Genomic DNA, 25,623 nt, shown 5'->3' on the forward strand with positions numbered 1-25,623 from the left:
AGATGAAAGTACATCTTCCATAGGTAAAATCTACAATAAGTTGATGAGGCTAGACAGTGCTACTTTACAAGAAAGGTTCCGTTTCATACTGAGCATCATCCTGGTAGTTGTTGGAATTTTTTGTCTTCTTACGACAATTTTACCATGCCAAGCTACAGCAAGTACTTACAAAATCTACCCTATTTCAGTAGAAGAGATTGTTGAAATCTTATTTGCTCCTTACTTAACCCTAGAGTCCCCCAAAAACATAATTTAATGGTAACTTTCTGTCATTTTTAGACACGCACTTTACAATACAGCAGTGTAATATTACATATTGTAAATAGTAGGCAGATATAAATTGTGTTTTGCTGAGGAATATAGTTGAAGATAAGTAGCAAACAGGATTTTTTTTCTCCCTTGTGGTTCCTCCAATAATATTTCAGGTCACTTGTCTTTTTTTTTATACATATTAACAAAGCATAAGATGAAAAAATAATAGTTTAATGTTTAGTTGCTTCTATAAAAAATACTAAGTAGAAATTTAAAACATAAAAGTTGTTTAGTGTCTGAAATGCTTCATGGTTTATACAAATTGCTAGCTGTCAACAGTTATTATTATAGTGAGGTAAGTAAAAATGTATTTTATTGAAATGTTTTGATATGGAGTTTAAGATTCGTATGATATCATCAGCATAATGTACATATTTTTTAGTGTTCTAAATTTAAGTGTAACAAAGTAACACATATATAGTACATTACTCTAATAAATGACAAATCTACTAGTGTCATATTTTATTAAAATTAAAATGTATTATACTTCTATTTTTGTAAGTTTGAAAATGGAGTAGTAAAGTGTGAAAATTTAATGCTGTAACAAGTTATTATCCTATCTGACTGGTTAAACCTATTATATAGTACACTGACATGTAATCTTGTCAGTATGAGAAAAACATTTTCCACAAGTGAGTCACTGGTTAGATCATATTTTATTTCAAGCATTTCTTTTGTTTTATATATGTTATATATTTGAGTCTTATGTCTTCAAAAGTGTAGGCAAGGTCAGCTACCAGACATTTTTTTGTGTACGTGAGTCCTAAAAATACGTTTATAAAATATCTGTAACCATTATTAAGTTCCAAGTATAGTTGTAAATTGAGCTGCTGCAACCTGAGCATTCTAACATTAGCTTCATGCTATTTGCAGAGAAACCTCAACATTACTTTGGTAAGTATATACATGCTAACCGGGAGAGTACAAAAAGTGTTTTACTGTCTCAGGTCTACAAGAAACATGAGTTGATATAGTGTGATTGCACCTTTATCACCTATTTTGTTGGTCTGTTGAAATGTTAATGTGAATATAAGATTTATTTTGTATAAATAATACTGTTATACATTCCTGTATACCACCTGGTAACATGTTTGGTCTACTGTTTCAAAACAGTGCACAAATTTGGACTCTACTGGATGAAGGTGGAATTAAGATATTTATGTAGTGACTATACCACAATACTGTCTTACATGTCTGTTGTAACTGAGTAAACTGTTAATGTTTTATCAACCTATTTTAGTACTCTTTGTTGTTGTTGGTTTCATACGTCTTGAAATACCTGTAGTAGTAAGGTTTTCTGTAACATAAATACAGCTATCTAAACAGGATAGCACTATATATTAAGTATTAAACTAATTTTCCATTGGAAAACATGCATTTCAAGGCTTCCAGTCCAATAAGGATATATACTTTGTATTATGTTACCTTGATATTAAAAAAACAAAAACCAATAACATTTAATTTAAAAGACAATTTTAATAATTTGTATCTGTAAAAACATTATTAACTCAAGTAACGTTATATAAAGATATTTAGTACAATAAAATTAAAAAAGAACAGTCTAAGGACACTGTTGACTGACTAATACAGACTGTTATTATGTATTAATTTTAATAATAACACACTTTTCAAGGAAGACTCATCTTCTAGTTTATTTTCTAAATGACATGCCAGAAAAAATAACAACAATGTGCAACATTTAAGGGGGGAAGTAAAGAAATATAACAACAATCAGGCTAACATCGTTACACAAAGTGTCTTATCAATAGCAAGCAACAATGATTAAACAAGATTTTTTTACATACTATTTACAGACCTGTACAAAAGAAATATCCAACTTTCACTTCACTTATGCATGTATAACCTTTTAAACCCTTTGTATAGACTTTTATTTTTTTGTGACCACTAGCCCCAGCCTTGTTCATTCCTATCTACATTCCTTCAAAATACATGAGAACATACTGTTTACATTTTAAGCATTGTAGAGCATTTATCATATAACCAAGGAGAATCCCAATCTTAAAACAATTTGATAACAGATGTTTTGATGAATAAAAGTATCCAAATGTTTAAAACATGTCTACAGTTTTATGTTAATAACTACCTGCAAGCAAGTTGCCATTCTGCAAATGGATTTTTAGAAAAGTTGAATGGTTTTTGGTAATGAATATATTTAAGTTTATTTCAGATTGTAAAATATATATCTCCCATCTAATTCTACGTGTATATAGTGATTTCTTCACATGCTAGAAGTTTGTTGCACTCATGCTTCGAGTAAATTTCTGGCCAACAAGCCTATTGATTCTGGTCTCACTAGCTGATGGCTTCAATGGAATTCCTTGCAAACATCTTGCAGCTTCTTGCAATTGCCTAGAAATAATATAGCAATTTTTAAAAATTCTCTTTAGCATACAACCTCATAGATAAAATAACTGTTTACTTTATTATAGTGCTAATAACTATGGTTTCATTTTTCAAATATTTACTACAATTATTTTGTGATACAAAGAGATATAGTTTTAGATGTTCCACTAACTCAGTCTTAACAAACAAAAAATGTGAATCACTGATCCAACAAATATTCACACTGTAAATCCAGGCATTACTTTCTAATTACAAAAATATGAGTAAATTATGTTTCAGTGTAAAACTTGTTACCTTGAGAGAAGTTCATTTTTGAATTTCTCAGCATTTAGTTCTTTCCTTAGTTGAGATTTGGTTTTATTGGCATATGGTACTAAAACAGGATGTTGTGTCAGTGCAGCTGCAGATGGCCTCAGTTCTGGGTCTTTCTGAATCATTTGCTGTAATAAATATTTCAGTATTAATTATGACATATTTTTATCATTGTATCTTATATACTTTAATGTAAGTCAATGTAGCACACATTTTAATTTGTTCCTCAATGTGAGTTCAAGTCCCCCTGGTGGAAGTGTGGTAGGTCTATGGATTTACAATGCCAAAATCCGGTGTTCGATCTCCACGATGCATTTGCAAGTAGTCCAATATGTCTTTAACTCCTTATGCAACTTACAGAAGAAGGCTTTCATTTAGCATTATGGTTTTTCCCTCAGTATCATGTATGGTTGGTTTGGCATTTTTGAATATCGTACAAAGACTAAATGGAAGGTAGCTAGTCATCACTACCTACCGCCAACTCTTGGGCTACTTTTTTTAACAACTAATAGGGGGAGTGATAGTAACAGTATAACGCCCCCACGGTTGAAAGGACGGGGATTCGAACCCGCGACCCACAGATTACGAGTAGAATGCCTTAACCACCTGGCCGTGCCGGGCCTATCATGTATGAACAAGAGAAACTAATTAAAAACTAATATTGATAAAGGTATCTTAAATTATATGCTTCAAAACCTATAGAAAATAATTGTCACGTCTCAGTATATGAATTATTTTATAAGAATATTTGACCACATAAACATTTTAAATTATATGGGAGAAACAGCCATGTCAGATATATGAGATAGGGACGTATTAATCTTCAAAGTTTTCCTTCAAAAGGTATTAGTGATTTACGTCAATAGAATACACCAACGCATGAATGTTATTGCCATTTGTTGAGAATGTAGAGAGTAGTTGTTTTTTTTTTTCTTTCACACTGATATGTTCTCATGTGGCATGCATGCTAGTAATTAAAATTTTACTTATTTTTTGATGTTTATGTCATCGAGTGATAATACTTCGAGATGAACCTTCTAATATGTATATTCAAAACGTATGAATAATGCTGCTTGGTAAGCCATCATCTAATACAGTTTGTTACTTTCCATCACGAATACAGAGCTTTTATTCAGAGTTCATGCGTGTCACTAATCAAATTTAAGGGTTCTCGTGCAATAAAAATTGCCAACTTCGGCTACATAGTGAGACGACCGCGATTTATGATATTGATTTCATTTTACACATTACCACCCCCTACGACTAGGTTGTTATTGGAAATGTCCCATTCTTTACACGGTCAGGTCACATAACCTGAGGCAAGTCAGAGCTACGTTGTCTGATTAATACCACTGGAAACCACGAAAAGTTTGGTTTGAGAAATAAATTTATCTAAATTCCATAAACTGTAAATTCAGTTTACAAAAATTGAAAGTTTAATACAGTTAATTTGTGTTGAACACGGTTTTCTGTGAGGATTTAAACTGTGACAATATTTGGAAAATAGTTTTTAACAGTTATGAACAGAAGATAAAAAAATATAAAGCTATACAAATGTGTGTATAAAATCAAAATATTACATTTACAGTTTACGTCGAAATTTCAGACATTTTTACATATTGACCGTGAACTGAAAAATATTTGGTCTTGAACTAAGGCGGAATCGCGTTTAGCATAAAGTCAAAGTGTAAAAACCTGGCACGTGACTGACGTAACAACAAAGGGGTCGTGCATCTCGCCTACCCACCAAAGGAACGCTTTAGGAGACATTGTGCCCAATGTTGAAAGAAACGATAATAAAATATCTCGTATTAATAATTTCGATGTATTAAATAATTAACAGCTTTTAGGAAAACCTCATCTGACCAATTTTTAAGTGATTATTATTTCTGAAATAAAACTTATACGGAATAATACAGTAAAATGACTAAACTTTGAAAGCACTTAGAAACAATTTTCGTAATGTATTTTTAGTCGCGGCTCAAAGAATGGATCCGAGTTTGTTTGTTTCACCCGAGTACAAACTTTGCTTTATAGCTCCATTATCTATTGACTGATTTTTAAATCTAGTTAGTTTTGAACTCAGGAGGTCAAAACCCGTTCGTGTGATGACCACGCCAACAGTCTCATAGATTAATTTAAACTTGCTTAAGAGAATTTCAAATTGATGATAGGGTGATACAGATCCAAATTAATAATAAAATCGAATCTGGTATATGTGAGCCACACACTTGGTATTACTGTCACACAAGAACATGGCTAATAAAAGAGGGGAGGAGTCTCGCATATTAATTTACTCTATTCCTGACTAAACGAATTTAAAGTACTGCAGCTAGGCCTGGCATGGCCAAGTGCGTAAGGCGTGTGACTCGTAATCCGAGGGTCGCGGGTTCGGGCCCGCGTCGCGCTAAACATGCTCGCCCTCCCAGCCGTGGGGGCGTATAATGTGACGGTCAATCCCACTATTCGTTGGTAAAAGAGTAGCCCAAGAGTTGGCGGTGGGTGGTGATGACTAGCTGTCTTCCCTCTAGTCTTACACTACTAAATTAGGGACGGCTAGCACAGATAGCCCTCGAGTAGCTTTGTGCGAAATTCAAAACAAACAAACAAGTACTGCAGCTATTGAGGATTCCCCTTGTTTTTATATTACTTGCATTACATAATGAAATTAACATCAATCTAAATTGTTTGTGAGGTTTAACGATGTAACATTGTTTAAAAACATAGTATAAACAACATAGCCTTGTGTTTTCTAACATAGATGTGAAACTGTAAACTCGTTTTAAATAGGACTTTGGAAATTTCCTTTTGTTTTATCCGTGTATCCAACACGTGTGCCCAGTACAAACTGTCGTATTGTTTGTTTCTGAATTTTGCGCAAAGCTACACCACCCACCGCCAACTCTTGGGCTACTCTTTTTACCAACCAATAGCAGGATTGATTGTAAAATTATAACGCGCCCACGGGCGAGGATGTTTAGGTGTGACGGAGATTCGATCCCGCAACCCAATCTTACGAGTCGAGTGCCTTAACCACCTGGCCACGCCCGCCCCGAAACTGTCGTAATGAAATGTACACAGTTGGGGACAAATGGCCATTGTTTTGCCGGGGTTGTTATTTTCATTAGCCAGTACCAATCACTGACCCCTACTCAAACCAAAACTGAATGTTGCTTGCAAAATTTCACATACAGTAAAGCAAAAAATAAACCAAGAAATAAAGTATGATCGAGCTATCTCTAAATCCAAACCTCTAAGTGTTATATTTTATTGATGTACAATTATAACAGTGGAATATTTCAGCAGAAACAGTCGTTCGCATAACCTTCACCTAAGTAACCGTCTTCAGAAATGTGAAGAAAGCAACCAGGGTGAATAGCCAAAAGGTAAAGGAACAGCCACTGGTCAGAAAACAGGAAGCAAGGTGTTGTACAAGTATAGTTAACTAATTAGTCTCAGCAAAGAGACGGTGGAAACTGATAATATATGTAAATGAATAATAAACGAAATTAGAAATGTGGTCAGAAACAAACAAAACTTATTAAGAACCACTTTTAATAAATTCAGGTTTCATCACTCACTGAACATTTTTATGAAAGTTTATAACAATAAAAGAATTTTTAGATCTTGTACGCTGCAATATTTGACAGTTTTTATATCATAAGTATTTTATTAATGGTCTATAAAATCATTATATAGTTTACAGAGAAACTAAAGAGCCTTTACGTTTATTTCTGAATCAAAGTTTCAAGATGTTACATAAAAAATATTTAACAAAATGTATATTAAGGTTTTCGTATTGAATATTAAAACTATGGTTTTACAAATAAGTAGTTAAGTGTTGGTTTTTCCACTGTCATCAACAACCATTTAGAAACGTGATTACATATTTTCACCTAACATCTAATTTCATTGGTTACTAACCCTTATCGTTATGAGTGTGCGTGTGTGGATGTACAGGTACGTCAGTACTATTTTTTGTATAAATGAGCCAGATGTACAATATGTGTAATCAGGCAGGTGCTATGCATTGTTTATGTAGGGATGGTCTGGATTTTTCATCGATATAGTATTTTAAATATCTCCTCAATAGGTCATCACAACTTTACAATACTATACAGTGTTTCCTTCTATATCAATATATACGTAATGACTGAGTCACAAGGTTTGGGAATATGACGGTGAAAAGTGTTTTAAATCTCTTGTTTTTCCTTTTCATTATTACATGATAGCTCCAAAACCATAACCAACTTCAGTGAGGTGTTTCAAACTACTTATATTTATAAGTATTATTTCGTAGATTTATAAAACTGACGATGTGGTAGAATGGGCTTATAATAAGAGTTGAGGGTAAGTTGGTTGAGAACCTTATGAGAAATAAAATCGAACTGGTACTGCGGACGCACAATACAGATATTATTTAAAAAAAAAAAAACTTTCCAGAAAATAAATATAGAAACGCTATTTGCATTATCCCTACACAATAACACAGGCAAGAAGTAAGATACAGTAGTTATATATGATGACAAAGCTGTCTGTCACTCATCCTGAGCACAATTTTTGCAAGATTTTTTTATTTCAATAATGTCTATTAGACAGTATCGTTTCGTATTGATCTAATCGTGTTATAATAAATACATACGAAATTATGAGAATAGAAACTAATAAGTTATTTATTCTTGTAATGATACTTGTAATGAAAACAATTATTGTCAAAATAAAACTAGAAAGTTTCGAGTTTGCTGCCATCTATGAGATTTTATGTGAACTATGCTACAATACGTTTTCTATGAGCAGTTTTAGTTCATCTCTTACAAAGAATGTATTATTGAAATAGATTTATCAATTTAAAAGTAAATAATATACCTGACTGAAGCGGACAACCTTGTAGATTTGAGTCTACCTATGGCTGGATCTATTTCAAATCTTAAAATTACCACAAAATTACGTTTACATAAGCATTTAAACAATATTACACTAAAATTAAAAGATAAACAACTCAGGTATGATAGTAACTATATACAACAGGGTTAATACTTAACCACACAATGTTTATGCAGTAACTAAATTTCATGTTGAGAAACTAACTTTTTTAAAATTCGTTTACTAAAAAAGTTACATAAGTGGCTTAATTTCAACCTGTAACTAAATCTTTAATGTCTTGGATTCACCAGTAAGTTATTTTTTTAGAACATTTCACTTACCAATCTCAAAAACACACATGGAACATTCTTACAGTACCTCTACAAATGTGAAGGAAACCTTAATTTTGAACTACTAAGCAGAGGAGAAGCAGCATCCCTTGTTACAAGAGATTTCTTAAAACCTGAAATGTGGAATTCACTTTCACATTAACATGCCCACAATTGGATATAAAAGGTACGTTCAGTAAGTATGCAAGGAGAGAATGGTGTGCTTTGGACATGACAGCTTTATGATGAAGCCCACTGCCATGGAAATTATACTGTAACCATCAAGATAGATCATGACCAGAGATGGCAACATGGACTGTTAGGACACAGCACAGCTCTGGAATCATTTTACTATAATGCATTTGATCCTCTGTAAATATCCTTGTTAACTACCAGCATGTGCAATTAACAAGTTAAATCTGATAAAATAATTATTCACACTTGTTTTCTCATGACTTGTTTACTTTAACCCTCCAAGCACAGGTTTTTGTCATTTGTACATACTAGTGCTCCAAATTCAGTAAACCTATCCTCACAAAATGGAGCATGCTTTGCATAAACATTACAAGGCTGTTTTACACAGACTCAGAAATGTTTACTAAATTATTTATAGTAAAATATTTATGTGGATTCACAAAGCCTTTATTGATTCAATCCGAGTGTAAAATGTTCCTTTATGCTAAAAAAACACTCCTTTTTACTATACAGCTCTCCAAGTTCATTTGCTGAACCTATAGAACAATCTATATGAATACTTTTTTTAAGATGAAAGTAGCTAAATAATCTGTATGATACGAAATTTTGAAAATTATGAAACGAAATATAATGAAATTGCAAATATGGTAACAAATAATCCATCCAAAGGTGAAGAAAAATGATATTTTTCCTTTTATTTCATAATTTTAAAATTTTCAACTGTTTACCTTTTCACACATTTTATTTTATAGTTTTTAGTGCCTGGCTTGTACAATGTTGCTTTTTCAAACTTGAAGAATAACACTAGGAGATTTCCACACACTTACTTACAAAAATGTGCAACTTTGTACTTGTGTTCTTGTAGCTCCCTAACCCTAATTTTTTCTCTCTAAATATTGGTTGACAGAAAAGGTATCTTACAAATATGAATTTTAAAACATAATGCATAAATTATAAGCTACACTAAGGCTAATTCTAGTTGTTTAACTAAACTTTTTTAAAGAAGCATTTATTTAAAAAAATAAATAAAAATATTACATTACACAGAACCATCTGTACCAAAAAATTGTTACTTACTGTTAGTAATTTATTAAATTCAGAGGAACACTGACGAAGTTCAGGCAAATAACCTTCACGGATCGAATGCCAAAACTCTCCATTCTTTGGCAAAGGACCACCACCACCCTAGGAAAGAAAATAAAACTCTTCACTCTGGTAACATCAACAATATAATTATATCTTTAAAATACTATAAAGTTCACCTGAGTCACCTAAAATAAATTTAAGTATTACAGAATTCCTTTAAATTGTCTAATAACTAATTTCATAAACATTTCTCAACAAAAACAACCTATGAACAAAATCATAAATATTAAACAGAATACATCTGTGTGACTTGTAAAAATATACATTTTACTAATTACATGTTATTTAATCTAAACAATTAAACTTTTCTCCTCCAACAAACTGAAGATTACTCCTCCTTTGGAGAACTATTGGGAATAAAACACTTGTTTAATGTATGGTGTTTTTTTGTTTTAAATAAACAACTTAAAACAATTATAATTTTAGAATAGGTAAACTTTTTGGTCGCCAAAACTGTTTAAAAAATTACACTGTATTTACTTCAGTTTTTTAAGAGCACATGTACAAAACTCTGAACATTTTTTACAACTTTGTTAATATTTCTAAGCCACTACGACTGTTTAAAGTGAAAAACAAAACAAAGCTAATGAATAAGTTTCCTCACCACAATGTGCATTAGCACTTACAGTTCTTATCTTGATATTTATGTAATCGCATATTAAAACTACTTACTGTTTCAAAAACTGTGAGACCCAGAGCAAAAGTGTCTGCTTTTGGAAGAAGAGTGTAGTCTTCGTGCAAGATTTCTAGCGGTAAGTATCGGCAGTCTCCTTCTTCCACTTGGGGATTGGTCACTGAAGTCACGTGTCCTAGGTCACCTGTTTTGTGAAAAACGTTTAACAGGTTAGTTTTCTGTTGTCATGTACATCAAGTTTGTTTGTTTGTTTTGAATTGTGCACAAAGCTTCATGAGGGCTATCTTCAGTGAGTGTCCCACATTTAGCAGCAAAAGAGTAGAGAAAAGACAGCTAGTTATCAACACCCACTGCATGCTCTTGGGCTACTCTTTTACTAATGAATAGTGGGATTAATCATAATGTTATAATGCCACCACGACTGAAATGGCAAGCATGTTTGGTGGGACAGGGATTTCAACTTTAAACCTTCATGTTGTGAGTCAAGCTCCCTGACCACCTGGATGTGTCAGGCCATATGCATTAAGACTAAGACAATATATTATTGTTTTCTTCAAAGGTTCACACTAAAAATCCTTTTCTGGCATTCCAAAAGAAGTAAAAAGTAAAATAATATATTTTTTCAGTCTTATCAGGATATTCACTAAAACCCAGCAACACCAGGTCCAACAGGAAGGACACTAATAAAAATGAATGCTTGATTTATATTTATACTCAAGAAAAAAACAAACTAGGTCGTAAATTGGTTTGGATGAACAACTGCAGGTGTTTAGTGGCCTTCAACTGCGTTTCCATTCTAGAATACCTGCAACAGGGCTATTTCAACATTTAATACCTAATAATTTTATAATCTCACAATGATTTCAAGATAAGTTTGACATTTTTAACTCATAATTTTTGATAAACTTACTTCATATATTTGCTACAATAAATACACAAGTAACATTCCTTCAAAAATATAAATAGCCCTTCTACAAAATTAGCCCAAGGTCTTTGAAGATGGAATTCATTTCATTTTTTCTATTATAATTTACACCAATTTATTAAAATAAGTTTTTTATCCATTGTCCAAATTCCCATGACACCATTACAGATAAAAACATGTACTGGTTTACCTATCTTATATGTGAAAACATGTACTGGTTTACCTATCTTATATGTGATTTCCTCTTCGTCATTGTCATCATCTTCAAAACCATCATCAGAAGATTCTCCCACACGGGACGATGCAGATGCTGATTTCATGTTTCTTGAAATGAATATATTACCTATTACACAAACCGTAAATAATGATATTAGATAAGTAAACTCCTTACTATATGAAACTGTAAAACGTTAAGGTTATGAGAGACTTCCAACATAAATGGTAAATAAAATTGATAAAATGGCTTCCAGTTTGTTATATAATCTATTCTGTGGGAATTAAAGGATGTATATCTAATTCTGTACACCAAATAAAATGCTTTGAAGAAAATTGTGTATGTTATGCCAGGGGTGGCCAAACCGCAGCTCGTGAACCATGTGAGGCTCTTTCAAATATAATGTACGGCTCGAGAAAATATGTAGGCTGAACTTCTTTTTGCATCACAATTAATAAAAAAGGTAACTAAAAAATTGTCCAGCTTTAAAATTATTTACCAGGTATAAACAGAGAGCCCACTGGATTAAAACGTAAGTTTAATGTTCATGGCGAGTAAATATATTTAATAATTTAATATCCTAATTTTAATGCTAGATTTGAGTCATTTGAGTCAGTAATTGAATTGTAGAGAATCTTACAAGCAGGATTACAGAGGAATTGTACTGGAGAATCAGTAATCATACAAGCAAAGATTACAGAGGAATTGTACTGGAGAATCAGTAATCATACAAGCAAGGATTACAGAGGAATTGTACTGGAGAATCAGTAATTGTACAAGCAGGAATTACAGAGGAATTGTACTGGAGAATCAGTAATTGTACAAGCCAGTGCTGACAATCAGTAATTAGGATTTTTAGTGGGCATGGCATACAAGCAAGGATACAGAGGAATTGTACTGGAGAATCAGTAATCATACAAGCAAGGATTACTGTACTGGAGAACAGTGAATATAGCGGAGTGTTAGTGTGATACCTGGAGCTGTAGAGTTTGGTTGCATTGCATGTTGGAGCTTATTGTTTCTTTTCCCTTTATTTTTTTAGAAGTGTCTGTGAAGATTTTGTGAATGAAGATGGTGTCATCAAACTGTAAAAAGCAGAAGTATAAAGAAGAAAACAGAAATTATAAGCCAGAGTAGGAAGGAGATTTTACATTCATCATTAAAGTAGGCAAACCTTTGTGTCTTATCTGCTATGTGTTACTAAGTCATTACAAAGACAGTAACTTGAAACGCCACTATGAAACAAATCACAAAAACGTTTCATTTGATTATCTACCTGAATCAGAATTAAGGAAAACAAGTTAACCCTATTAAAATCATCACTAAATAGCCAGCAGACACTGTTGACAACATTCAATAAGGAAGTTGATACAACGAGTGAAGCTAGATTTGTAATATCATGGAATATTGCTCGAACTAAACACCCATATTCTGATGGTGAATTTGTTAAGAAGAATATAACTGAAGTTGTTGCATTGTTAGATCCAAATAACACAAACACCAGATTAATACCACAAACACCAGCTTCACGCCATACTACAGAGAGACGTATCTACCAGATCAGTGCTGATGTTGCAGACAAAATGCAAAATGATTTAAAGAATTCCCTTATATTCAACTTAGCCCTTGACGAATCTACAAACATACAAGACAACTAATAACTGACAGTATTTGTTCATTATGTTTCCTCTGACATAACTGTGAAAGAAGAGATGTTGGACTTATTTGGCACTAAAGGAAACAACTCGTGGTGTTGACATTAAAAATGATATTCCACTGGATAAACTCAGTGTTGTAGTAGATGGAACACCTGCAATAAGGAAAAATGCAGGATTAATTGCACTTATAAAAAATGATCCCAGCTTTCAAGAGTTTCTCCCTGTTCACTGACAATTCATTGTGAATACCTGGCAGCCAGATACTTCAAGTATGAAGATGTTATGAAATTTGTTCTTGAAATTTTCAATTCCATACACGTAAATGGGAAGACTCACCAACAATTCAAAAATTTTATTGTAGAACAGAAGCTTGAAGATAAACCTAGTGACATCTCTTTCTACTGCATTGTGAGGTGGCTGTCATCCAGCAATCTCTTAAATAGGTTTGTTGATCTTTTGGAGCCTATTATAACTTTTCTTGAAGAAAAGAAGAGATTCTATCCTCAACTGAGAAATGACGAATGGATGCAAGATCTAATGTCCCTTATTGATAAAATGAATCATCTACAAACTCTCAACTTGGCACTCTAGGATAAGATTGTTTCTGATCTTACTCAGACAATTTTCAGCTTTCAGAATAAAATAAGACTTTTTCAAAGAGACATATTGTCAAGAAACTTCAGTTACTTTCCCAATCTCAAAAGGAGAGTAAATACATTCCCTGATATTGAAATAAAAAACCACAAACAAGAAGAATACAAAGATAAGTTACAAGGACTGCTTGATAATTTCCTACACAGGTTTGAGAACTTGCAGAAGCTGAAGCCCTGCTTGACCTTTCTTGTAAATCCATTCATGGTTGACGTGATCAATGATGGTTGTCCAGTTCTCAAACCTCTGATTACAGAATCATCTACTGTGGAAATGGAACTAATAGAACTATGGGATAACCTGGGTCTAAAGATGATCCATAAATCCCATTCTACAATCGAGTTCTAGAAGCAAGTTCCAGAAATAAAATACCCTGAACTGAAGAAAACCAGTGTGCAACTCATCTCAATTTTCAGCACAACATACTGCTGTGAATCGCTGTACTCTGTAATGAAGTTTGTGAAGTGGATGCATCCTTACAAATCAATACCTGATGGAGCTAACTTGTACAGCCATGACAACATATCAGCCAGAATTTCAACGACTCACAACCAATAAGGAAACTCACAAGACCTCTACTAGCAGTAAATAGCCTGATAATTGTACCAATGTCTGTTTGTGTCAGAAAAATATTATGATAAGACTAAAATTTTGTAAGGTGGTACCTGATTAAAATATCTCTAATTCTATTGTTTTACATATTTTCCTCCATATTTTGATCAGATATTTACTAAGACAAATAAATATCATTAAAAATATCTGTTTTTATACCTTTTATTTTTAACAGCCTCATTTAACGTTAATGAAATCAAATTTGCATATTTTTCTTTGATGTTTCTGTTATTCATTACTGTATTAAATACATTCAATATTGTTAAAACAATAAACAGCCAGTATTTTGTCAACATTTGGTATATGTGTGTAATATGTGATTATTGAAACTAATACAAATTAACAGGTTAACAACTACATACATTAATAAATATTATTATGTACATGTATTTATTAATATTTATGTAACACAATGTACATGTAACAATAAAAACCTGTGTATTTGTTCATGTCTTGCGGCTCTGAAACATCTGAAGTTTACTGTATGTGGCTCTTACGTTGAGCAAGTTTGGCCACCCCTCAATTATGTAGTCAATTTATTGTATAAATCACCATTTTTCACAGGTTTGACTGATTGCAATATGTAATTCAGGTGAAATGCAGTGACAATCTAAAATAAAATACTCATCAACAAATATTTACAGTTCTAAGTGTGTTTTAAGATTTCATTACTAATTAACATTTCGTCATTCATTCACCACTGCAAGTTTGTTTTACACCTTTCAATAATCAACATAAACTATTTTGTGATTTACTTTATTAATTACCCGTTGTTTGGACACCTTCTAACAAACAGTTTATTTTTAATTCATTTCTATACAGTTTGACTTTGCATAAAATTATTAGTTGCGTAACAACAATTCATCTACAAGTGTTTTTGGATGGAAGAGTTAGTCAACGTATCAGATCGAAGAATGAAATTAAAAGGTACTGCTGAATGTTTTGAGATTACAAATGCATGGTTGTGGTTTTTAAGCTTCTACAAAATGTCATATGCCATAAAACTATACTTCTAAATACATTTTGTTTAACAGTAACAACTTTAGTATAAACATATGTACATAATGTATCCAAATTACCTGGCTTTATATCCATGTGAACAAGGTTCTGAGAATGTATGTATTTTAACCCTTCAGCAACTTGGAGTAAAATCTGTTTCAGTTCCTCCTCACTAAAGTGTCGTCCTGATTTCCTGTTCTCTATTACAGCATTAGCCAAGCTACCACCTGCAATAATTGGATGTTGATGGTACAGTCATTTACACTGTAGTTGTTATAATAATTTTCTATGAACTGTGAAACTTATACACTAAATAATCAATATTTAAGAATGAACTGAACTTGTTTCTTCATTTGTATAATTGCAACTTTTTTACAAGACATGGGTTCAAAATTGGCGATTTCTGTACATTATGCTATAACCCTATTTGTGTAAGTACTATCACCAATGGTCTGTTACTTTTGTAACTTTAACACATTACTCTCACAGTATAATTCAACAACTGGTGTTTAGTAAATAACACATATAAACACACACATTCACAACCACAACAACACATTTCAAGATAAAGACTGTCTATTATGACATATTACTATACATTTAGAAATATTTGTTTTTATGTAAATATTCCAATCACATGTCCACAACAGTTAAAAGTCTTAATAAAACCTGAACAAACTCATCATATATTTTTAACTATATAACACAAAGTTTATGATATATTTCCATTTACATGTACACATGACGTGTGACCAAATCTCTATTTTAAAGAATAGAGATAGAAACAGCAAGCTATTATGTTTAATTAAATAACAGAAAAAAATAAAAGACATTATCTATAATGACTTTTATGAAACAAAATAATTAATTATAATTTACCATTGCAGTACTCATTTTGTATGACCATATGTCTATTTTCAGCCCAAGCTGAGTAGTAGCGAACTACGTGTGGATGTTTACCCAATACGGCATGGGCATAAACCTCATTCAAAGCTGTTTTTCTGAAAAATAAATTTTGTAATGAATGACTAAACTTATTATACAAACTTAAAGAGAAACCAATTTGATAATAATATCTAAAAATCATTTTTAAATACAGACAATAAATCTTCAAAACCAATCAATTAAAGTGATGGTGAACTTTTTTCTTTTACATAAATCTTGACACAAAAATAAAATTTAAACACCAGTCTCCAATCTTCACAGTTTTGGTAACAGAACCATGTTTTTTAATTTACTTAGTTTTTAGTGTTAGTTTAGTGGATCTATGACAAAATTCAAAGCTACGAAGAATCATTTCACTGCTAAATGAGTATACAATAAATGGAATTTTAAATAGAAATACAATTAAATAGAAATACAATTACAATTCACTAAAATCCTTGAAGAAGTGGTAACTGTGATTAAACTTTTCAAATAAAAGTAACTTATTACTGAAACAAACAAAAATGTATTTGAGATATGCACCAAAAAGTATTCAAAATGTTTCCATAAAAACATTTATAGTTCATGAATGCTAAACTTAAAACAACTTGTATTTTCATTCTTTGATTAGGTTTAGGATAATACAGGGTATTTGGAAAGTCACTGTGCAGTTTTGTAATTATATGTTATTATATTTCAGATTTTGATCCCAATATGGTTTTAACAACAAAATAAGAAGGATCCAAGTCTGTATCGATGCCAACGAAGGTCACTTTCAACATGGTTTATAATTGTCATTCATATTTACCTCCTGTATTTTATATTGAAACATGTCTGTTAATAAATATATAAGTGCACAGTGACTTTCAGAACACCCTGTATATATAATTCAGAAAACAAAATAACTATTTATCCTGCTGAAAATTATGTATAATATCAAAATATATAAATTGTTCGTACGATATAGTTTGAAAATGATTAACACTAATTACAAAAAAAATAAACAATAATATAAATTATGCACAATACTCAATAGTAATATTGTAAACTTGTATATACAAAACACACAATAATTCAAAATATTAAGTAATGGACAGTAGAGATATTTCATTTTTAGTGAAAGTTTTAAAGTTAGAAAAACCTAAGAAATTTAGCAAACAAACAGATATTTCACAATTGGGTTTCAACATTAACGTTACTCGTTCTCAATTAAAATAACTCCTACATTACAACTTACGCTTAATATTTATAATAAATAAAATGTTACACTTACTCATCAAAGGAACCTTTAATGGGATTTCTAGACTTTTTAATAGCATATTCACATCCATCTAATCGGTTAACACATTTGTAAACACTACCAAACTCTCCAGATCCAATCTGACAAAGCTCTAGGAATTCTTCATTGTAACGGGATATGCTTGTATCCGAAAGGTTTATTCTCTAAAAACATTTCACGTAAATGTACATTACAATCAGATTTATAGAAATTTAAACATACACAAAAAACTATTCAATTCATTTTCACATATCTCCTTGTTCCTTAATGTTTAATAAATCTGTTTTGCAACTGAAATAATTTAGGACAGAAAACAAGAAATCAAAGTGTTTGTAGTTTGATAAAGTTGATCAAAATATTTACGATATTGAGATTAGCCAGATTTAATTTACCTTACTGATGGTTTGTAATTTGATTATTTAAAAGTTGCATTCTCGCAGCTGATTACAGCATAATCTAATTCAACTAATACAACAGCTGCAATGTAAAAAAAATAGGATTAACATGTATATTTGTTACGATATTTTCAATGATCTATCATAATGAGTTAAACTGCATTAAGATTAATAGAGACAAAGGTTAAACCTTTGGTGGTAAAATGTCTTCATCATCACAGTCCTCCTCGAACAGTTCGTCTAAACTCTTGTTGAACATACTTCTGAAGAAGAAAAAAACAAACATTTCAATTTCTGGTACATACAGCTGCAGAGTATTTTCATACTAGTTTCGCGAGACATTTCTTCTCATATTTTAAAACTGTACAAAATACAAATTCCGTAACCCAATTCATATCACTGACAACTTACTAGCACGCGCCATCGAACGTTTGAATTTCCCTCTGCCTGCTGTCACCTTTGTCTATTCTTATTCCGACACGTGTCAGTAGTAAAGAAAAAAGCTATTACCGGCAAGGATGACATCTGGCACGTGCCGTTTCTTGTGCTAAAGGTAAGGCAAAATGGGTCATTGTACGTCTTTATACACAAACTACGACAAAAGAAGAGGCAAAGCAGCTGCAACTTCAACGGTTTAACCGAAAAAAGGGAATCAGACAAACAGTTTAAATTAAACATATTAAGGCTACATTTTGGGGGCATAAATGCTTCGAAAGAACTAATAAGCACAACAAACACGGAGCTTTAAAATTGGGGAATGAATTTTCAAACACAGTATCTGATCTTTTATTTCCATCCACACTAATAAACTTACTACACAGGCGTACTTCGGAATAATTAATAACTGGATTAAACAGCAACAAACTATAGCTACATATAAATAAACTTATTTTCTGATCCTTTACAAGTTAGTGGTAGTAATAACACTTAATTTTTAGCTTTTTTTTATAAAAATGTTGAATTGCGATCTGTGTTCAAAAGATATAACTTTGCTTGCTATCATTGGAATAATTGTATTTTACTTGTTTAAAACATAAGACACATTGCAATACTGAAATTGAGTATCTGCAAGCACTGCCACCTAGTGATATTCGAAGAAATTCCTATCGTGACTAACGCTAATAAAGATAATTGTAAACAAATCGTATCACTAACGCAATACGTGAGAACTGAAACATTTTTACTAAATTTAGAATTCCGAACAGGCAGGAAAATTAAATCAAAGTTAATATGCGACTCTTAAATTGTAGCCTAAATAATAATAAAAACATAAATTGTTAGTCTAACGTTGTAAACGTATGAACAAATATAAAAAAATGCTTCGTTACGTTAAGTGTTTTAATTAAATTACTGCTCTAGTAAAAATAGAAAAACGTTTCTATTGCTATTTTTTAAAAAATCAACATAACACCAGGTGTTTACTGAAATCGGAATACACTTCGTCCAGAGCTCTCTTTTCAAGGATAAATTAGGCAGTCAGCAAATAACAGTCACGGGTTACAAACAGACCAGGCCGGACGTTCAGAGACAGCTGGGTCACACTCAGCTAGAAACAGCTGTTTGGTCGACAAAATAGGACAGGACTACTTGTTATACGTCACTTTTAAAACTGGTTTAGATGTGAAATGGTTCCTTACATTTTGTTATAAGAGGGCACTATGAAGCAAAAAATAAGAGAGAAAATCGAAATTTCTGTCAAATAATGAAAACATTTAAGACGTAAAAACCTTTATTATACGTATTTTTTGACGTTATGTACTTCGTTGTATATTACAAAAATGCGTGTAAAAAAGGTGTTGGGAAGACATCAGTGATATAATTGTCATAATCTCATCGTCCGAGCTAATGACAATTATATCACTCTAATGTCTTCCCAAACACCGAATATATCTCATTTATTTCTATTTTCTGCTATGCACTTTTCTTAAAGGTGGGCAGCTGAAACGAAAAGAAACGCCTTACTGTTCAAGATTATATACGATAATATAAAATCTAACAACTTTCCTACCCCAATGTCGTAAGGCAACTAGTCACTATTATTTTCACCCTTTTGTACTTGTTTAATCAAAGACTAGATAAAAACAAACAGGAACTGAATTTATAAAAACTACTACAAACGTAACAATATCACCAAATTACATGAGTAGACGAATGAATAAGGCCCACCAACATGTTTTCTAATTCGATATTTATATAACTAAGTAAATTCAAATGCACAGCGTAAAAGTATTACACGAACACCAAGGAAAATCCATATATCACCTATTCCAGCTGTCGATTCAACAGGGTTCCAAACGACAGGAAAACGACAACTAATAGTACGACTTTGCAGCTGGAGAGTAAATACTATCCCGCTCGTGCCAGCACCTGAAAAGTTCCCAAGCCCTGCAGAAAAGCGTCGGTTACAGGCGAACAAACGCCAACTGCTGCATCGGAATTATGTCTTCGTGGCACGTGCTGAAAGCAAACAGCTGCTACACAAACCACAACTTTCAAAGCTCTCAGCTGTTTCCGGGATAGACTGACAGCTGCTTTCCAAAACTTTCTCACAAACTGGAACACGTAATAATGAAGCGATGTGTGTGGTAATCTTACAAATTCTCGCAGATAATAACAAAGTCGTTTTCTCTAAATAACAGCATGTTTTAGTTGGACCAACCTAACCCAAACCAAAAACGACAACTTCAAAGAGCAACAAGTCACTTCATAAATACATTTAACATATGGCAACAGAAAAACGGTATCAGAGAAGTGAAAACCTGTTTTTCACAAAACAAAATGACCGTAACACAACCTATTCAACACAACATCATAATTATTAACTTCACATTATCAGTACTTTTTTAACTCTTATCTACACATTTCTTTTAAAACCCTTTTTACAAAGAACTGAAAATCTCAAATAACAAGCCAATGGTGAGATTAGCATGTTAATAATTTAAGGTTTACTAATATTTATTTTAATCCAAAATATTTGCACATTTAAACCAAGCTCACCATGAATGTCACAAAATGTCCATTAAACCATGGCATGAAATAACTGAATATCATGATACCCTTTGTCACTAACTTCTCAGCAAAGGTTTACTGCTTCTATTTCTCATGTGACAATATCCTTCAACTCTGGACCATTAGAAACACATTTATCAGTGATGTTTATATTGTGACTAGAAAAATTAAATGCAAACATCCAGAAATTGAACAACTCCAGTTAGATCTTGTAATCTTAACCAGTAACCAAATGAGTTTTGAGTAATGCCTATTTAAGTGGATGTTTGTTTGTTCCTTACTTCCAGTACATTTATTGTCAGCTGTTTTAAATTCCTGCTGTAATTAGAAAAAAGTTTATTTCTATTTAATATACATAATTACAGATGGTTTCTCCATCTCATAATTTGTAAAGATTAGCAACAAGAAATTGAAATACAAGAGAATCCACTGTTCTGGTCACATAACATTTGTCCAATCATGAATAAACACTAAGTTTGTTACTTTGAAAGCAGATGAAGCATGTCACGTGACACTGTTGAAGGTTGTCCTACCCATCCTTCATGTAGAAGTGACAGACTAGATGAAAAGCAGGTAGCTAACACTACTCACTATCAACTTTTGAGGTAATCTTTACCAACAAAACGTGGGAGACCAAAAGAGGTTTAATACCCATGTCAGCTGTCTTAAGATACATTTTTACTTCAAGTGGGTTTCTCGTCATCATGAAAAGTGGGAGACTATCATATCATAATTTCATACAGTTGAAAGAGTGAAAATTACTCATAGTGGGAATGAAACCCACAGATTATGAGTCAATAATCTTACTGACCATGTGGCATTTCAAAATTTATGATCTAATTCAATACAATCTTAACTGTTTGTATATGTCAGTTAATAATATACTCCTATATATGTAACTTAATATACTCCTATGTAAGTTAATAATATACTTCAATGTATGTCAGTTAATAATATACTCCTACTATGTAAGTTAATAACATATTCTAAATGAGTCATAGCCATAATTAAAAGAAATTTTATTTTCATCTAAATGAAACTTTAATTATTATAGCATTTTAATTTACACCTTGATATACAGAAGTAATAATTGTCACAACCCTGACCATGGACCTACAAAAAAACTTTCATATATATATAATTTTATAAGTAAATCATTGAAAATAGTTAACTTTTGTTGTTTTTAAAGGCACAGGAAATAAAAGATACTCATTCTGTTTACAAATTCCTTCTATAAAAGCCCATGGAAATAAGCAGTTCTATGAAGTGTGTTCAGAATGTGGTCCTTAACCCAAAAGGAAACGAGTTATTAATAGTGTTTCCACATAGGACTGTTACAAACTGCTGAGGACGACAGTTGATCTAAGCTGAAAACAGCAACTGAGATGCAGTTAAGAAATGCTTTTTTCCCTCTATTTCATTTTTTAGACTTTTCTGTAACAACTGTGATTAACCTCTGATTAGCAAAGTATTTGAAATAATAGTGAAAATAGATATGAAAATAATCCAGACAAAGAGTGGTCAATTTGATGAGTTTGGGCAATAACATTCTTCCATTATCACCTATTATTTATGTACCTTTGTTAATACTAATGTTTTGGAACTAGTGACAATTAGATATAGACAGCAAATGTCAAATCTTGCAGGTGGTTCTAAGCACAAACTAAATATAATCTACCTTCAAACATTCATTATTTAAGTTAATAATATAAATATTAAAACCTTTCATAATAATTGCAAACAAATTTTCTAGTTATGTTACATCCTTGATACAAGAAAAAATTCCAAACTTAATGAGTTGTCTTACATACAGAAAATAACCATTAATAATGAGGAGTAGGTGGTCATGATGCAATTTGACAGAAGTTATAACTTTGATAGAAAAGTGGGACTACACAGAGAATGAAGTGATGAATGTAATAACTGGCACCATAAAAATGGTTCTTTTTTTCTCTAAAATACTGTACTCACTTTTAGGTATTAATCTGTTGGAAACAGTACAAAATAGAATAATTTCTTATCTTAAATAAACTAGTTATTAAGTTAGATTTAGAATCCTGATGTTTTTCTCTTTGTAACAGAAAAAATCATACTCAAAAGACTGAGTTTAAATGGTAAGTAAAGCCCTCTGCTGAGTATTTTTGTCATTAAATGAACAAGCTCTACCACCAGGACCTTGTATAAACTCCATCATTTGGAGTACTATATAGTGTTTTGGTTCCCTTACTATAACAGGTTATCAACAAACTATAATTTAATTTATATGTCAGGCAACCATGTAACATTACAAACTACTAGAACAATACTTAGTTTCACTTATTTGTGTTGCACAATTTAAACAAGCTTTTTAAATAGAACTTTAACTCAGATGTAACTCCTGTAAAACAAATAACAACTTTTCCATGTTGTTTTATTATTTGATAAAAAACATATAATGGATCATTGATGTTAAAATCATGTTTGGTTTCTTATAATCACCCAGGTCAGCACTTTAATGGAAACTACAACTAAATTATATCTTGCAAGTTTCTATTATACTTCTCCATAAGTCTTCTGACAAAGACCTGAAGATCAGTCTTCCACACATAAGCAATGAAATATGGAAAACTACATGAAACAAGTTATTTTCCTTTTCTCAGTGACCTTCTTTATATGAGCAATAATCATGTCTGTACAAACAAGTTACAGAAAAATAATGTGCCTTTTACTTCTAAAGACACTCTATTTATAGGTAGTTATAAAGTAAGCATTTAACATACTGTTTCTAAACAATGAGTGAATTATTTAATAGTACAACACAATACAAACAAACAATCAGAGAACCAAAGATATATGTAAGCTTCTCCACTTATTACAGTCACTATTATTACTCCCAGTTATCCTAAAACTGCCATGTAATGGGGTTAATTACTGTTATTTTACTTACAATAATGTTATTAGTGTTACTGCTTACATGTACTTTCACAAATTACATAAACATGGCCCAAGGACTTTATTTTCTAGTGTAAATATTGAGATCTGATTACATTTCTTAATATATTATTTGGTTTGGAGTGAAACAAATGTACTTTATACAAGTTTCACCACTTGATTTATTCTTATATTGTGTTTATAGATAAATGTTTCATTGTTACTTATGTATTAATAATTAACCTTATCAAAAGTAACTATTAACAAAACTGACAAAAAACTTCTATTTTGAAACTAATTCAGTTAAATCTATGTAACAAACTCGTTAGTTGAGACCTGAACTTTCATATTCATAAATTTAAAATATTAAATGCTAGAAACCAAAACAATTTATAAAGATGAACAGAACTTATAATGATCAGAATGCAATAAATCATCATTTAGATTCTGTCAGTGTTAACCAAATTTCAGTAATAAAACTAATATTTAAAAATAAATTCTAAATCTCACTCATTCATACTGTAGCTGCTGCTTTTCCTCCTTTTTTTAGCCCTTGCTTCTAACATCATTCCTGTTGGTGTAAAAGGATTAATGTTCGCTGCAGGAACTCGGGACTTTCCAGAATTATTTTTCTTTGATTCTGCTGAAACTCCAACATTATTACCCGTTCTTTCCAAAGTTGACCCCGGAAAAACTGAATTGTTATTCGTAACCTTGGGATCTGTCCATAATCGGCTTCGGATACCATTTCGTGTTTCGGTACTGCTAGGTAGTTCTGCTCTCTTTAATAACGTTTTTGGCGTTTGTGGAGATTCGAACAATCTCAACGCACGAACGCGTTTATAAGGAGGAGTGTCGTCGTTGTTTATTTTTGTTTTGGCATTACTACACGTTACATCAGGGGTTGAAACGTTATGTGGCGGCCTTCCAAATGTATTTCCAGAACAAGAAGAGACGTTTAAGTCTACCGGTGATGTGTCTGCGTTAACTAAGTTTCCTCGACGTTCATGATAATTTTCTCGCAAAGAATCAGCAGATAAGTCAAAATTGTCTTCTCCAAGTTCAACATCAGTTCCAAGAGATACAGTAAAACACCCACTTCTATCTAAAATATTTGACTTACGACTGCACGGAGAATTTTCCAGGTCACTGTTTGTCGAGTCAAAGTCAAGTTTTTGAACTAGGCCTATTTCTTGTTCAAACGCATCAGAATCAGCAATGCCGTTCAACATGTTCAGAGATGATGATGTTACGTCTTCACAGAAGAAAAGCGGAGTAAGAGACCTTGACGCCATAACAAACGAATACTTATTCTAAATTGTTATGTGCCACACAATACTTTGGTTTCAAATACTGCACACAAAATCTTTAACAAATTCCTCGTCTTGCAAACATACACAACGTATTTCCTATGCACAGCAATGCAACAGCAACCTGTAGCTTAAACCGATATGAAAATGGCGCCCCCAGTCTAAACATGTGACTAAGCACAACCAATCAGAAGAGACTAGAACTGAATGATGTCATGGCAGTAAACCCGCCAACTTCCACCAATAGGAAATGGAAGTCTGTAGTGACGTTTTTTGATATTATAACATCATCATAGCTCACTGATGACGAGAAAACCCACTTGGAGTGAAAATATATATGTAAAACGGCTGGTTTGGGTTGAGAAAATTTTTGTGTAGAGGAGCGAACAACGTTTCGACCTTCTTCGGTCATCGTCAGAAAGTCGAAACGTTGTTCGCTCTTCTACATAAAAATTTTCTCAACCCAAACCAGCTGTTTTACATATATATATCATAGCTCACTGCGAGTTAACATACTTTTACACTTTTAGGGCGCATGAGTAATAAATGAGTCATATACAGAGTAACCGCTGCGATTACATA

The 25,623-nt window shown here is 32.1% G+C and overlaps 2 protein-coding genes across 2 annotated transcripts in view; one reads left to right on the plus strand and one right to left on the minus strand.

Annotated features, from left to right (window-relative positions):
* LOC143236391 (uncharacterized) overlaps positions 1-2,378 on the plus strand; it is a 49,415-nt gene extending 47,037 nt beyond the window's left edge. Inside the window, exon 19 of the mRNA XM_076474658.1 lies at positions 1-2,378. Coding sequence (XP_076330773.1) covers positions 1-256 — 256 coding nt within the window. The 3' untranslated portion in view covers positions 257-2,378.
* On the minus strand, positions 1,769-25,329 carry LOC143240609 (wee1-like protein kinase 2). Its single transcript, XM_076483329.1, has 10 exons — positions 24,242-25,329; positions 18,003-18,075; positions 17,412-17,581; positions 16,094-16,215; positions 15,295-15,441; positions 11,304-11,423; positions 10,194-10,339; positions 9,453-9,560; positions 2,971-3,116; positions 1,769-2,682 (listed from the first exon to the last, which is right to left on the minus strand). The coding sequence occupies exons 1-10, from the start codon at positions 25,024-25,026 to the stop codon at positions 2,559-2,561; spliced, it is 1,941 nt and encodes a 646-aa protein (XP_076339444.1). The 5' UTR covers positions 25,027-25,329; the 3' UTR covers positions 1,769-2,558.
* Positions 25,330-25,623: the final 294 nt, after the last annotated feature.

This window comes from Tachypleus tridentatus, chromosome 13 (assembly GCF_004210375.1).
Source record: "Tachypleus tridentatus isolate NWPU-2018 chromosome 13, ASM421037v1, whole genome shotgun sequence".
NCBI classification, from domain to species: Eukaryota; Metazoa; Arthropoda; class Merostomata; order Xiphosura; family Limulidae; genus Tachypleus; species Tachypleus tridentatus.